The sequence below is a fragment of the Pseudopodoces humilis genome, chromosome 15 (assembly GCF_049639895.1).
Source record: "Pseudopodoces humilis isolate 2021_Gansu_Grassland_sample_001 chromosome 15, ASM4963989v1, whole genome shotgun sequence".
Lineage (NCBI taxonomy): Eukaryota > Metazoa > Chordata > Aves > Passeriformes > Paridae > Pseudopodoces > Pseudopodoces humilis.
In genome coordinates, this window is record NC_142214.1 from 20,528,174 (window position 1) to 20,541,935 (window position 13,762).

The window sequence follows — 13,762 nt, forward strand, 5'->3', positions numbered from 1 at the left end:
AAGCTTCAATTTCAGTTAAAATGTGGAGTTGGATTACAAACCACACTTCAAAATGCAAAAGTGAACCCGAATCCTTTTATATAACTATTGCAATACTCTTTAAGTGCTTTTTGCACTTATCCATAAAATCTGTCTGCCTCTAGAAATGAAACTTAAATGCACCAGTGAAACACATTAACATAGTCATCACCTGCATGGTGGTGCACACTGTAGGCCTTACGTTGGTAAAAATTTTGCCACTAAGGTTCTTCTTCTGTCAGCTTTGACCCGCAACAAACAAGGCAGGCATTGCATCCTAGCAAAGAGAGCCTTAACACTTGAAACCAGTTTTAACTCAGAGCCAAATTCTTATGTACCTATATTTTGCATTCTAAATCCCTGATTTCCCATTTTCCTTATCTGGAAATATTTCTGCATTGTTACCAGTGTTACTGTTGTCAGAAACAACTATTTTATTTTCTGAAGTGAAAACTTCTTAAAAGATGTATTTCTTTGCTTTGAGAAAACCGTAAGTTCTAAGAATTATAATGACAAAAAAAGAAGCAATATGAAAATCATACAAATTTCTTATCTCAGCCCTTGAATCCTCGAGCAGACTCTGTCCATATCTGGGGAGCACAAGGTCAGACGATCTCCCTTCTAAACTCTGAAATCTCATTCCTGAAATCAAAAAAAAAGATAAATTTTTTACCTGTTAAATGAAAAAGCTTTTAACAAACCGACTATCTGAATACAGTACAAACAATTGCAACTGCTATATAGATGTCATAAATATTTTTACATCAAAATCACATGGAAAGAAATAATCAGAGTATACACAACATAAGCTGCTGCAAAATTGGAAGTATGGGTGATGCAAACCAGTGTTAAAGCCAACTGTTAAAAACATGTCCTGAAAGATTTTTTAGAAGATTTTACTGTCTTAAGACAGAGAATAGAGATTGTGTCTTCAAAGAAGAGAAATATCAGCATTATTAGACAGGGACATGGACTTGTAATCACTTTTTCTCAGCAATTTCTTCGCAAAATCCCAAGTGTCATTCACCCAGACATGCAACTGTTAGGACCCTATATTAGTGCCAGTGCCGGTAAGTTCCTTGTGTTGTTCAGAAGCATCCTAAGCCCATGGTGAAAAAGAGAAGTAAGAAATTAATTAAGGAAGAATTGTTACTTTAGGAGCAAATGCAATGGTTTCTCCACAATTTTCTCCTACTCCTACTCTTAGCAAGAAGAAATTAACCAAAATTAACCAAATTTTGAGGTGGGCCATTTAATTTCAAAGACAGTATTAACACTGCCTCAATCCCCAGAACTTCACCATTTAAGTTCAAGGTACAGTGATACCAGCAATTTCCCAAAATGCCTGAAAAATAATGTAACTACTTTGCTATATTAACTTAACCTATTTTGAATTTTGATCTTTAAGTGTTATTTTAAGGTACTGGTAATTGTGATACATACATACATACATACATACATACATATATATGTTTGTGTGTCTGTGTGCTTTTATGTATGTGTATGCTTACGTGTGTATACATATATATGCACACACATATATATACACACATATATATGCCTACAATTTTTTTTTGTTTACATTTGTTCAAATCAAAGTATTTCTTAGATGTTTGCACTCAATAAAGAAAGCAAGTATTTACAGAACATTCATACATGATTAGGACTTTTGCATGAGCTTTCCATGGTATTTTTAAATCAGACAAACAAAAAGCAAATATAAATATATATATATATATATATATATATATATATATATATATAATATAAGGAAGCTGTATTTATTATTTATAGAGTTTTCTTGTCTCTTAATACCATGGAGACAGCTAATTTATCCTTATTTTTTCCAGGCATTTTATTTTTGGATAATTGCTCTGCATATTTTCTGATCTGCACTAAAAATGTTCTGAAATTCAGACTCATGGTTTCAAGAGCAATCAAAGAGTTTGCTGTTTTTAATAAATGGGAATTATACCCTTCTTGGTCTGCTCTGGCATGCCAGCAGCCTCACTCTCTTTTTTGAGACCAGTGTTCACACGAGACTGAATGGAGCTGTACGGACAAGGTCTATGGCCTTGAAGCTGGAGCTGCTGTTTAGTTGAAATGAGTTTGTTGCGGAGGCTCTCATTTTGTTTCTCAAGCTCACGAACTCTTTCTCGCAAATGCTCAATCATTTCTTCCATCTCCAGAGCCTGACCCAGCCGCTTGGGTCCACAGCCAGCCTGGTCACATTTTCTTTTGTCATTAACAAGCCGTATTAACTTGGTGGTCATTCTGGGGAAAACAATCAAAAAATATGGACAATAATGTGAAAAGTCAGCATAAAAAGTATTCTGTTGAAAGGAACATAACTACTGTGAAGACTTCAGCATAGAACCTTGTCAAGTTTTGATATAGCTACTGTGCCTGTGACGAACTCCTTGAAGATAACTGAAACCACTGAGCAGCAATCTGTTTTATAGCACTGTCAAATAACAGTTTCCTAAGACTTATCATTTAAGGTTAGTAAAGGAAGGACACATTTATACTGTGTGTAATTTTACCTAAGTGGACTATGAGTACACCCACCTGGTGTAAGTGGATGATGAGTGGTATTTCCTGTGCACAGAAGCCATGAAATAACGAAACAATTAATTTAATCTACAGTCTTGTATTTGACAACAGTCTGATAGAAAAGATGGAAACCATGTAATGTTGGTCAACTGGACTATGGCTCACTGAATACTGAGTCAAAAGAAAATAATGTTTTGTACTTTAAAGTATGAAATAGGCAATATTTTCAACTACCCTTTGATGAATTCATTAGTTCCTCACCAGAAACTTGCTTAGATGCAGAAAGACTTTATTAACAATTAGCACAATGCAAACACAGAGTCATGGCGTTCAGCCCTCCTGCAATATCATAATACTACAAACAGTTCTGCACTGTCCAAATCGGTTTGGTGCTACACTAAGTCCTGGCAAAGATTAGCACACAAATCTTTAGCGTGATTATTAATAATCAACCTAAAGTTGCTTGTATATTTGTGAGAAAACTGGGTACTGTGCTCCTCATGATACTTGGGACTTCTTCACTGAAGTTATCTATTTATCTACTGAATAAAGGAGTGATGACTACAAAGATATTTTAGTGCTAATTCACCAATATAAAGCTAGATGCTCTTCAACTTCTTGAAAGACAGACGGGGACCAAAAAAGGGGCAGAATATCTCTGTTTAGACCATTTTGATTCTAGAATTACACTCCTGATGAATCATTAGGCTTCCACAGCCTGCTCTCCAATTCTCAGAACACTCCACCAGCACAGCTGGGAATCCCAGATATTATGTCTGACGTAGTAGACAGCAGTGTACCTCTGTACATGAAGATCTAATAGGGGACACTGCAAAAACCATCTCAGATACTCAGAGACAACTACAAATCAATACAAAAATCACATCCAATGGGTGATTTTTGCTACTGCATTAAAAGTGCTCTGAGAGAAATCGGCATGGTTTTTAATTTGTTGACGATGCTTTAAAGGGACAAAAAGGTACCATGAGTTAAAATAAAAATATTAAACTCCATACCTTTTAATTTTCTCCTCTTGCTTATTTGCATACTGTTTGAGTAGAATGTGGTCATCACGTAGATGAAGAAATCTGTCTTCCAGCTCCTCTCGACTGATTCGTGATACGACCTGTCGAGCTTTTACATTCTGTGTAGATGATATTTCTACCCAAAACAAGGCAACTTTAAATTACCTTCAACACATTCAACAATGTATAATTCAAAGTCTAACTCATTTTGAAATTCTTTTAAAAAGTTAACAAAAATTTTCAAGTAATTTGATATTTTACACTTGTTTTAGTCTATTTATTAATTCCCTCAGACTTATTGGAAGTTAACCACTTCCTTTTTCCTTCCTCTTAGAGACTAAAAAAAACCCAAAAAACATAGTTCAAATGATGCATAGTTCAAATGATGATTACCTACCAAGCAATGCAAAGATAACAATTTAGCAAGCACTAGGAATGGTCAAACATACTAATAAAAAAATAGGATGAGCATTATAATTGAGATGCTTTCTAATCTGTTTTAAAATGAACATACTATATTGAAGCTTGAAAGAACTAACTCACAACAGTTGTGAAAAAGAACTCAAATGAAAGACTAAGCCCAGCAGTTCCATTCTAATGGAAGCTGAGTAACATACAAGAATTGCATAGTACTTTTGGTTCTCATTTTGTTAAATGGATCTGACCTTGCCCTCAATTCAGCAAAAAAGCATTCTCTTTCTGGAAGGATGAACGTTTCAGCTTGATAAGTTTTCCAGTTTTTAGCATCTCAGAGCAACTTCTCTCTTATAACAACCTACTTGAACATAGAATGAGTCACAGTACCTTCCAAAATATAACCCAGACTTTGAATGGTATTTGAACTTCATTTTGTGAAACATTTCTAGAAAGAAGCTAAGGAAACCACTGATTGAAGTCTGTAATTGCAATAAATAGCATCTGGTACAAACCTTGTAATCCTTCAATTCCAGCTGGAGTTGGGACTGTATCTCTCACAGCTAGGTTCCCCACAGTTTCATCAGCTGAAACAGGCATGGCTTATCTAGGGATAACAAAATTCAAATGCTTCTCTACCTGCAATTTGAACTGTGAGACTAAAATTAACTACAAAACATCATATAAAATGATAGCAAAAGTAACGACATTCACTGGAATGACAGACTCATGCATTATTATAAATGTTCCTGTCTTGACTGAATTCCTCAGAGGACAATCAAAACCCTCAAGTTCAACATTATGCCATTTTTAATCCATGCACAAAATATGGCTTATCTGGTTATGCAGTGGCTCAAATTGTATTTAATGCATGCAGAATGCATTAGCTTTTAAAGTTCTAGTTCTGTTGTCTTCAGCAATCTTTGGGCTAAGGCCACATTCCCAATTTTGGATTTTGGAGGAGGACCTGAGGGGGTTTCTTCTGGTTTTTTGGTGGTTTTCTTTGTGGTTTTTTTTTTTTGTTTTGTTTTGTTTTGTTTTGTTTGGTTGGTTGGTTGTTTTTTAATTGTTTGTTCATTTTAACTCTGGTCAAATCTTAAGGCATCAACTGGTAGGTGAGTAATGCCATCTTCCACATTCTGAATAGGACTCTGAAACAAGGCACTGGGGGTTATAGAGCCATTTCAGTGTTACCTGCCAATCTCTTCATCTACTTTCAATCAGTGCCCTAAGAGAAATTACTTTTTAAAACAGAGGCACTCCTATCAATGATACTCATAAATCCAAACACATTTCTTTTTTGAGACAAAAGAAAGTTCAGCTACATAACAAAGTCAGATTAGGAAAGTATTAATTAAAATATTAATTGCTGTAATACATGAAGATGCTGCTGTTTCTTTCTTGTCTTTCAGTGCAGAAAATTAAATGCTGGACAGAGAATTAAGGAATGCTGAAACAACATGAAAAGGAGGCACAGGAAGTCCTTAGGACGGCCTTTCCCCCCACATTGCTACACTCTTCAGGTGATATAAATCCTTAGTGAATCCAAAAACATCTAGGAATCCATATTAACAGTGATGTTAAAGACTTGCATCAGAAGACAGAAATGACATAGTATAATCCACAGACATTCCATGAAATATCTCGTAATTTTATTATCAAAACTACTGCCTAAGTGATGCCTTTCTTCTACCAGGAAGCTCTCTACCATAAACTAGTCTCCATATAGCTTTGTCCTAAAGGAACAAAAAGAATTAATGGAAGTTCAGTTTCCAACAAGTAAGTCTTGATTTCAATCTTTTGTTTTTTCATCACTAAAATTTAGAATAAAATAACAGTTGATACCTGGACAGATCCAAAGGCTATGCTCAACCTTAAAAATTTAAATCAGATTTTATTTCCAAGCAAAGTTACCATACAGTCACTTCAGCACTTAATCAAAAATAAGAGAAAAGAACCTCACATACAAAGAGAGGAAAGTCTTCCATCTCTAGAATTACCCTGTAAGAACTTCCAGTTAGGTATAAGCAAGAATTTTATAGTTACTGGAGTTCAAGAAACCTTAACTTTCTTATATATTGCACTACCTAATGTTTCTATCATCATCTGACAAATTACAAAAAACCGCGTATGACTTTGCAGCGTTATGCGAGACCAGCCTGCAATGAGATGAATACTTAAAACTAGAGAATCAAACCTCATGCTTTAGGTCTAAATTTTTATATAACTCACAGAAACTAACTGTTGCCCCAGCATCATTCCAAAGTAGCAAAACTAAAGATGGACTACTTAAATTTTCAAAAGTACTCAGCCAGTGGGGGTAGCCAAGGGGTTTCTAGGGAAATCTTAAAAAACACGACATTTAATTCCGTGTGGATTTAGAATTTCATGAGTCTTGTACAAGGCCAAAATGATGCTTTTCTTGCAATTTCCTAGGGCAGGGAAACACACCTGCCGCTTGAACCCAGCGGCCAACTCCCGCTTTTCACGTACAAAACAGATACTGCAACCGAAAAGGCCTCTCGGGCTGTTCCGAGTAAAGCAGTGAGGCACTGCCTTTGCGCTGCCGGCCGGCTCCCCGGCTGGGGACAGCCCGCTGCAGGGAGCGGTACCACATCCCCCTGAGCAGCTCCGGAGGAGCGGCCGCTCCCACTCACCGCCCCGTCGGCCCGGCGCGACCCCCAGCTCCCCGCTGCAGCGGCCGCGGGACGAACGGCTCCATCCCCTTCCGGGGCCGAGCGCCCCTCTGCCTGCTGGGAGTTGGAGTTCGGGCCGGGCGCCGGCGCTCCACACTCGGGACACACCCTCGGCCTCCGCGGGCGCAGTGCTCGAGGAGCAGAGCAGGGGAGCGGCACGCAGAGCTGAAGGTGCTGCTTCAAAATGTGCAGTATGTAAGCGTTTTTTTGAATGCTGCTCTTGATGGCTGTTGTACCTTTGCTGGGTTTGCTTACAAAGTAGCAGGCCAGAAAAGCAGCGACTCCTTGAAAGTAATTTTAGTGATATTAATGAAAGGAAGGCTAATTCTATAAAAATATTAGAAAAAGTTTTCTAAGATTGCAATCAGATACACCTGTACAGGGTGTACTGGATTTGGTATTGCTATTAATTTACTATTCAACATTAAGAGTGTTTCACTGTAGGGGTAGGTGTTGGGAGGAAAAGGTTAAGGTTAAACAAAGTTGTTTGCAGAATTGTTTTCCCTCAAAGACCAACCTTGTCCCTGAGAGATCCTAAAATTATTCAGAGTGGAAATTTTAGGTATTTGTGATTGCTTTAGGTTGTCTTCTCTCACATGAGAGAAATGGAATTTGCTCAAAGAAGGTAAGAGGATGTTAAAGACCTAAGTGCATTTAATCCATATGCTTGGGCCTACTTGGGGGGGGTGGGGGTAGGGGTGGTGGAAGGGAGCTAAAGAAGCTCAGAGATTATAAAAACACAGCCTTGTGAAGCAATGTGACAGTGCCAGGCCCGATGTTACACTAAAGCCGTGCACAAGCCTGTGGCACACTTTTTGCCCCTGCTGAGATGAATAAGCTTAGCAGTGTCTGTGTCTGCTGTTTTGCCAGCATGGTGATGGAATAAATCTATTCTTTATACTTCAAATGTGGATTTCTGCCATCTTGGTTACCTGCATATATTTTGGCTCACACAGCAAGGAAAAGATCTGATCTAAGTTTGCAGCTAAGAATTTTAGTATAAAAATAACTTTAGATCCTGTTGGCAGTAGTAAGATTCTATTCTTAGAACCCTAAGACAGCCTGGTGATTTTGTAATTGGTCTTGTTTTGGTATAGCTGTATGCAGTTAAATGCTGTCTATCAGAATCCCAGGGACTGGCTTTTGATTTGTAATTATGCAGTATGTTTCTTATATGTGGTAAGCTGGTCTCACTCTCTCAAATTTTCGTGGTTTTGCTTTATGCTGTTACGGGAGAACATTTCTGTTCCAAGTACATGTGGTAGAAGTTCTTTAGAGTGCAGGGCTGTCATACAGCAATTGCCACTTTGCAAGTCACACAGTTATAAGTAAGATTGAGTGTGTAGCAGAAAATAAATTGTTTATGCTACATTTTAATACTCCAAGCCCAAGAGGAGTAGGATGACGTAAAGATTCATTCTTGGGAAGAGAGTCTGAAAAATGTTTGGAAGCCATAATGTTGGAAATGATACAACTTTTTTTTTTTTTTTTTTTACTTTTTTTTTTTCTTATTTTTTCCTACAGAAGTTTGTCTACCTCTGTCCAGAGCGAGTGGGACTTGAAGTTTCTCTTCAGAAGACTGTTCAAGACTGTTCACCAGGGTAAGGCCTGATGAACTGAACTTGAACAGAATGCAAGTAGCCAGAAGAAACACAGGAGATAAGTGAACATTGCCCCCTGGTGCAGTTGGAGACACCTGGTCTGGGAAAAGACTGATAAGAGAACCAAAGAATAAGGACCAAATTAGCATCAAAGGCAAAGGGATCAATAACCAATAGGAGATCAAATACTGAGAAATGTGAGACCAGTGAACAAGAATTTCTTCAGGTTTTGTACGTATGAATATTTGAAAAGTTTGGTAAAGGACCACACGTGATGGAATGTTTTTCACTGCACAGCCCATGCATGTGTGGATGAAATAATTTCTATTGCAGATCCTGGCCAGGATAAAGTAATGCATAATTCTCTAACATTGATAAGATGTTGTTGGAGAGTTTCTGTTTTTCCCATAGTTTCAGTGACAACAGAGAGCTGCCTTTGCAGACATCAGTCCCACCTGGCACAGGGAGCTGCACTGTGTGGGGAACAAATCCCTGCTGGCCTCCCATCCCCCTGGGAGCAGCTGTGCCCCTGGCCATGACTGCCACCTGCACGCCTAAGGACTCGGAGCAGGTGTTATGCACCACAGCTGTGGCAGGGACAGGGCCACGCATGGCCACAGAAGGGGCCATGGCACCGTCTGCATGCTGTCCCTGCTGCTTCTCCTCCAGCTGCCAGGAGGTCAGCAGCTCCCAGCCACACACTCCTGCAGCCAAGATTACACTGGGACACTGTGGGGGCTTGTGGAAGCCAGGGGCCATTGTGACACGCTGGGGCTGCAGGTAACCCATGTTCTGTTGTGACTCCATGCCACCCAGGAGATTCTTTGTGACACTGTGGAACTTCACAGAACCCTGGGGACCACTGTGACACCACGGAACCTCAGGGAACACTGGAAACAGTGGGGATGCTACAGAACCTCACGGAACCCTGAGGCTCACTGTGGCACCATGGAACCTGGCGGAACCAAGGGACCGTAGTGACGCTGTGGGGCCTTTTGCAACCAAAGAGACCCTGGTGAGAACCCACACGATCATTAATCGTGGCAGAAACCTTCTCCATGTGAGCTCCTCTCAGGTCCTGTCAGGATCCTGCTACAGCACTGGCTTGCCACAGGCTCACGGCTTCCTTTGGGAATAATGGCATTCCGCAGAACTTGCAGGTGAACAATAAAGCCTGAGCCATGCCCCCCAGCCCTTGTCCAGCTGTCCAGGTGATGGGCACTTCCAAGTGATCCCACCTGGAATCTGGGCATGGGGAACCTTTTGGAGAGGGGGGATTCTATGGGGAAAGGAACACAGGGACACCTCTGGGGGAGGGGATACTTCTCACCATGTCTGCCCCTGCCCAGGAGATTCCCAAGACTCCGGACCACGCTCCATCCTGCACCTTTTACCTGCACACAGTGAATGTGATGGCTGCTGCTTGGATGCTGCTTCACAGCTGCTACAAGGTGAATTCCAAGGGCCTGCTCGGCCCCAAGAATCGCAGATCCTGGTCTACTCATGCAGTAATTCCCAGGGAATCCAGGCCCTGCTGCCAGCTTCTGCTCTAGGGAACTGTTGCAGCCTGCAGTCCTGGAAGGGCAATGTCCAGGTATCACAGCCCCCTCCTTCCTGGTGCCACAGGGATATTGAGAGACTGACAGCTATTCATGAGTATTCACAGAAGTAAAAGTGAACGCCATTTATTTCTATCTTTAGCACACCTTTTATAGGGTTTTACAGGGTCTGCAGGCTAAGCAAGTTACTATTGGCTAATTCACACAGGTTTACATTTTTTCTCCTGTACACAAGGATATTGTTTTGCCTTATTCTCTCTCCTGCAGGAAAGTTCCAAGGACTTTAGTCTTTAATATCATGACTTATTCCAGAGGCTGATTTGTGTAGACAGGCCTTTACTAATATATCATGCCCACCTTCTGTTAAAATATTATCTACACAGGGATGGCAGCAGCACTGTCCTCCATGTGTCCTCCTGCTGGGTTTTTGGGAGTGTAGGGTCCCTTGGTGCCCCCTAGTACACCTGGGCTAGGTGCTCAGCTGGTTCTTTTCCCTCCAGAGCTCCTTCCTACTCCAGGATCCAAGTGTCACAGCCCCCTCCCTTGTGGTGCCACAAGGCTGGCAGTGACTGAGACCATGTTCCCCCATGGGGTTCTTCAGTGCTTCCCAACACACCCATGCTAGGTACTCACCTGTTTCTTTCCCAGAGCGTGGCTAACCTGATGGAACGAAGGCAGCATGAGATGCGGGAGAACAAGTGAGTGCTCTGGCTGGGGGTGGCCTGGTGTGGTGGGTCCAGATCCTCCACTGCCATGTCCACGAGTCCATGTTCCCTCCTAGGAGGCTCCTAGAGAAGTCCCAGCGTGTGGAGGCCATCCTGGCCTCCATGCAGGCCACGGGCGCTGAGGCGGCACAGCTGCACGAGGTCGAGGAGATGATCACAGGTCCTGAGCGGCAGCAGCTTGAGACCCTAAAATGCAACGCCAACAAGTGAGGGGGGATGGAAGCAGGGATAGAGATGGGAGTTGGGGACCCTGTGGGTGGCTGCTCATCACTGTCTGTCCCCCAGGATTGATGCCAGTGAGAACCAGGTGGATGAGACCATCTTTGTGCTGGAGTCATTCACTGAGAGCACCACAAAGAGGCCGTGAGGGAACAAGGACATGGACACAGACAAGAAGAGGGGTATGGATGGGGACAGGGATCAGATGCCTCTGCCCACAGTGCTTGTGCTACTGAGGGGAATAAAGCAACAGTTGCTAACACACCTGTGTGGGCACAGGGACACAGGACATGGGGACAGACAGGACACGGGGACAGACAGGCATGGGAACACAGGATACAGGAGACATGGACGCACAAGACACAGACACAGGATATGGACACACAGAGGATGCAGGACACATGGGGACACACACAGGACAAGGGAGACACACAGAACTGTTCTTGTGTCCTTCAAGATTGGTCTTGTCTCCTATGACTGACAGTGACACTGTCCCTGGCATGACCTGTCTGTCCTGGCAGCTTTCATCTGGGAGCAGTCCTTGAATGTATTGAGTTTTGGAGGTGGAATCCAGATTTTGGCCAAGTTTAAGGTTAGTTATGTGCCATCACACTCAGGATGGTGGCTCTGGAAGAAACTCAGGGTGACACACTCAAAATTATTTGCCATAACCCACATGACATGAGCACATACATATATAACTTGTACATACAGATTAAACCATTGACGGCTTGAAAAAATGTAAGAAAATATTACCTATATGAGTGAAATAAAAATAGTGTGTTTGCCATGTTGTCCTGCTCCCTGCCCCTCATTATCTTACTCTGGCCCAGTGTCCTATTCCTAGGCTTCTGCTTTCCTACTACACCCCCTCCAAGTTGCCCCCATCTTCCTCTTCTCTCATCATGGGCCCTGTAGCTCATTTTTGGTGGACTACACCTCTGCCTAGCAGCCTGGACTGTCACTGGAAAATCCTGCTGAGGTGTCCTGGCAGCACTGTGTGTTATCTCAGGAAATTCAGTTGGTCTTTCAGTGTTTGTGAAGCACAGCCTCTCCTCCATCCTTTCCTGTCTCAGCCAAGAAGGCTGTCATGGGGTCCTTGTTTCTGTTTTGTTATTAATGCCATGGTTATTGTTGTTTGTGTGCCTTTGTTACACATGCTAGTAAAGTACTGTTATTCCTATCCCCCAATCTTTGCCTGAGCCCCTTAGTTTCAAAATTATAATAATTTGGAGGGAGGGGGATTGCATTTTTCATTCCAAGGGAGGCTCCTGCCTTCCCTAGCAGACACCTGTCTTCCAAACCAAGACAGTATTTAAAGGGCTTTTTAACAGCTAGGGTATTGTTAGTGTATGTCAACGGTATTCTAAGGCTATAGGGTTTTGTGGGGTTTTTAGGACACTTTGAAGTAAGGTTTATTTTAGGATCTTTTCAGGGCATGACACCTGGAGGCTGAGGAGCAGCTTGAGGGGCAGTATGGGGGCTTGAGGGTGACAGAGGCTGGGAGCTGAGGGAAGAACAGCGAGGGGGGACTATGGGTGACGCACAGAGATGCTGAGAGTTGCAGGGGCAGCTGGAGGGTGATACAGAGAAGTTGGGACCTGAGGGGCAAAGGAGAGGGATTAAGAGTGACACCCAGGAGCTGAGGGGCACCTGAGAGAGGTCTTGAGGGGCAAAGAGGGGGTTAATTATTATTAAAAATTAGTAATTATTACTGTTTAATATGATTCAATTTCTGTCAAATAAACAGTTTTTCCACACTTTGATTAAAAAAAAATCTTTTTCCTGAACCAGTCAGAAGAAGAGCCAATTGAATTTGTTTTCTGGGAGTACCTGATTCAGAAGTTCTCTCCCAAATTTACCCTAAACCAGGACAAATATATATTGTGTGTTATAGCTGTATCAATGTAGTACATAAATATAAATTTGATAAAAATAGACACTAAAAAATATTTAATTACCATTTAAGGTAAAGGGGCTTTTTTTTTTTTTAATTTGGTTAGAGGCAGGGATTTTTAATAAATAATATAGAAATTAAAATATACAAATCTATAATAAATATATAAAGATATAAATATATATGTAGACAAAAAAAATATTGGTAATATAAATATAAACAAGTAGATTAATATTCAATATGAATACTGTATGTATATATGTTAATATATTTTAATACGTATTATGAATTGTATGTGTATAAATGTAAAATATAAATATGATAAAAATAGATATTAAAGTATTTAAATCAAGAGGATTTTTGTTTTATTTGGTTAGAGGCAGGGCTTTTAAATAAATTATATAGAAATGAAAAGATAGAAATCTATAATAATGATATAAATATAGGGAGACATATATATATCTGGACATAAAAAAGAAATAAATACAAGTTATCTAAATCTAGACAAGCAGGTTATTATTCAATATGAAAAATATATGGATAGATGTTAATATATTTTAATATCTGTTATGTATTATATCTGTGTGTATAAATAAAGAAGATCAATATGATAGAAATAAATATTAAAAATGTTTAAATCAATGAGATTTTTGGTTTTTATTTGGTTAGAAGCAGGGCTTTAAAATAAATAATATAGAAATGAAAATATACACATCCATAATAAAGAAAATAATACAGGGATATATATATATATATATATATATATATAGCCATGAAAAAGAAATAAACAAAAGTAATCCAAATCTAGACAAGTAGATTAATATTCAGTATGAAAACTATATGGATAGATGCTAATATAATAAATTTTAATATCAGTTATGCAACATATCTATGTGTATAAATATAGAAGATCAATAATATAGAAACAGATATTAAAAATACTTAAATCAAGGGGGATTTTTTTTATCTGGTTAGAGGCTTAGAGGCAGGGCTTTTAAATGATTAATATAGAAATGAAAATATAGAATCTATAATAAAGAAATAAATATAGGGAG

General features: G+C 40.2%; 2 protein-coding genes and 1 long non-coding RNA gene across 10 annotated transcripts in view; 2 read left to right on the forward strand and 1 right to left on the reverse strand.

Moving 5' to 3' along the window:
* The window catches only part of RPGRIP1L (RPGRIP1 like), a 46,512-nt gene extending 35,905 nt beyond the window's left edge, over positions 1–10,607 (reverse strand). For 3 of the 6 annotated variants that reach the window (XM_088062575.1, XM_014256430.2, XM_014256425.2), the window contains exons 1-5: positions 6,668–6,749; positions 4,526–4,617; positions 3,588–3,732; positions 1,994–2,292; positions 561–660 (exon numbers count right to left, since the gene is read on the reverse strand). In XM_088062575.1, coding sequence (XP_087918701.1) covers positions 561–660; positions 1,994–2,292; positions 3,588–3,732; positions 4,526–4,610 — 629 coding nt within the window. In that variant the 5' untranslated portion in view covers positions 4,611–4,617; positions 6,668–6,749. Of the gene's footprint in view, positions 1–560; positions 661–1,993; positions 2,293–3,587; positions 3,733–4,525; positions 4,618–6,461; positions 6,559–6,667; positions 6,750–10,499 lie in introns of those variants that run through there. The other 3 variants (XM_088062574.1, XM_014256427.2, XM_014256426.2) reach the window with 3 other exon arrangements.
* On the forward strand, positions 6,780–10,445 carry LOC148183112 (uncharacterized). 2 transcript variants are annotated; one of them, XR_015773867.1, is made up of 3 exons: positions 6,780–6,901; positions 8,231–9,322; positions 9,657–10,445. It is a non-coding gene; the product is annotated as an uncharacterized LOC148183112 (long non-coding RNA). The 2 variants fall into 2 exon arrangements; XR_015773868.1 differs by having other exon boundaries at positions 6,816–6,897.
* Positions 10,491–12,733, forward strand: LOC148183113 (DNA-directed RNA polymerase III subunit RPC3-like). Of its 2 annotated transcripts, XM_088062577.1 has the most exons (4): positions 10,491–10,564; positions 10,648–10,797; positions 10,877–10,992; positions 11,090–12,733. In XM_088062577.1, exons 1-3 carry the CDS (start codon positions 10,530–10,532, stop codon positions 10,956–10,958), a joined length of 267 nt encoding a protein of 88 aa, XP_087918703.1. In that variant the 5' UTR covers positions 10,491–10,529; the 3' UTR covers positions 10,959–10,992; positions 11,090–12,733. The 2 variants fall into 2 exon arrangements, with proteins under 2 accessions (XP_087918703.1, XP_087918702.1); XM_088062576.1 differs by having other exon boundaries at positions 10,877–12,733.
* Positions 12,734–13,762: the final 1,029 nt, after the last annotated feature.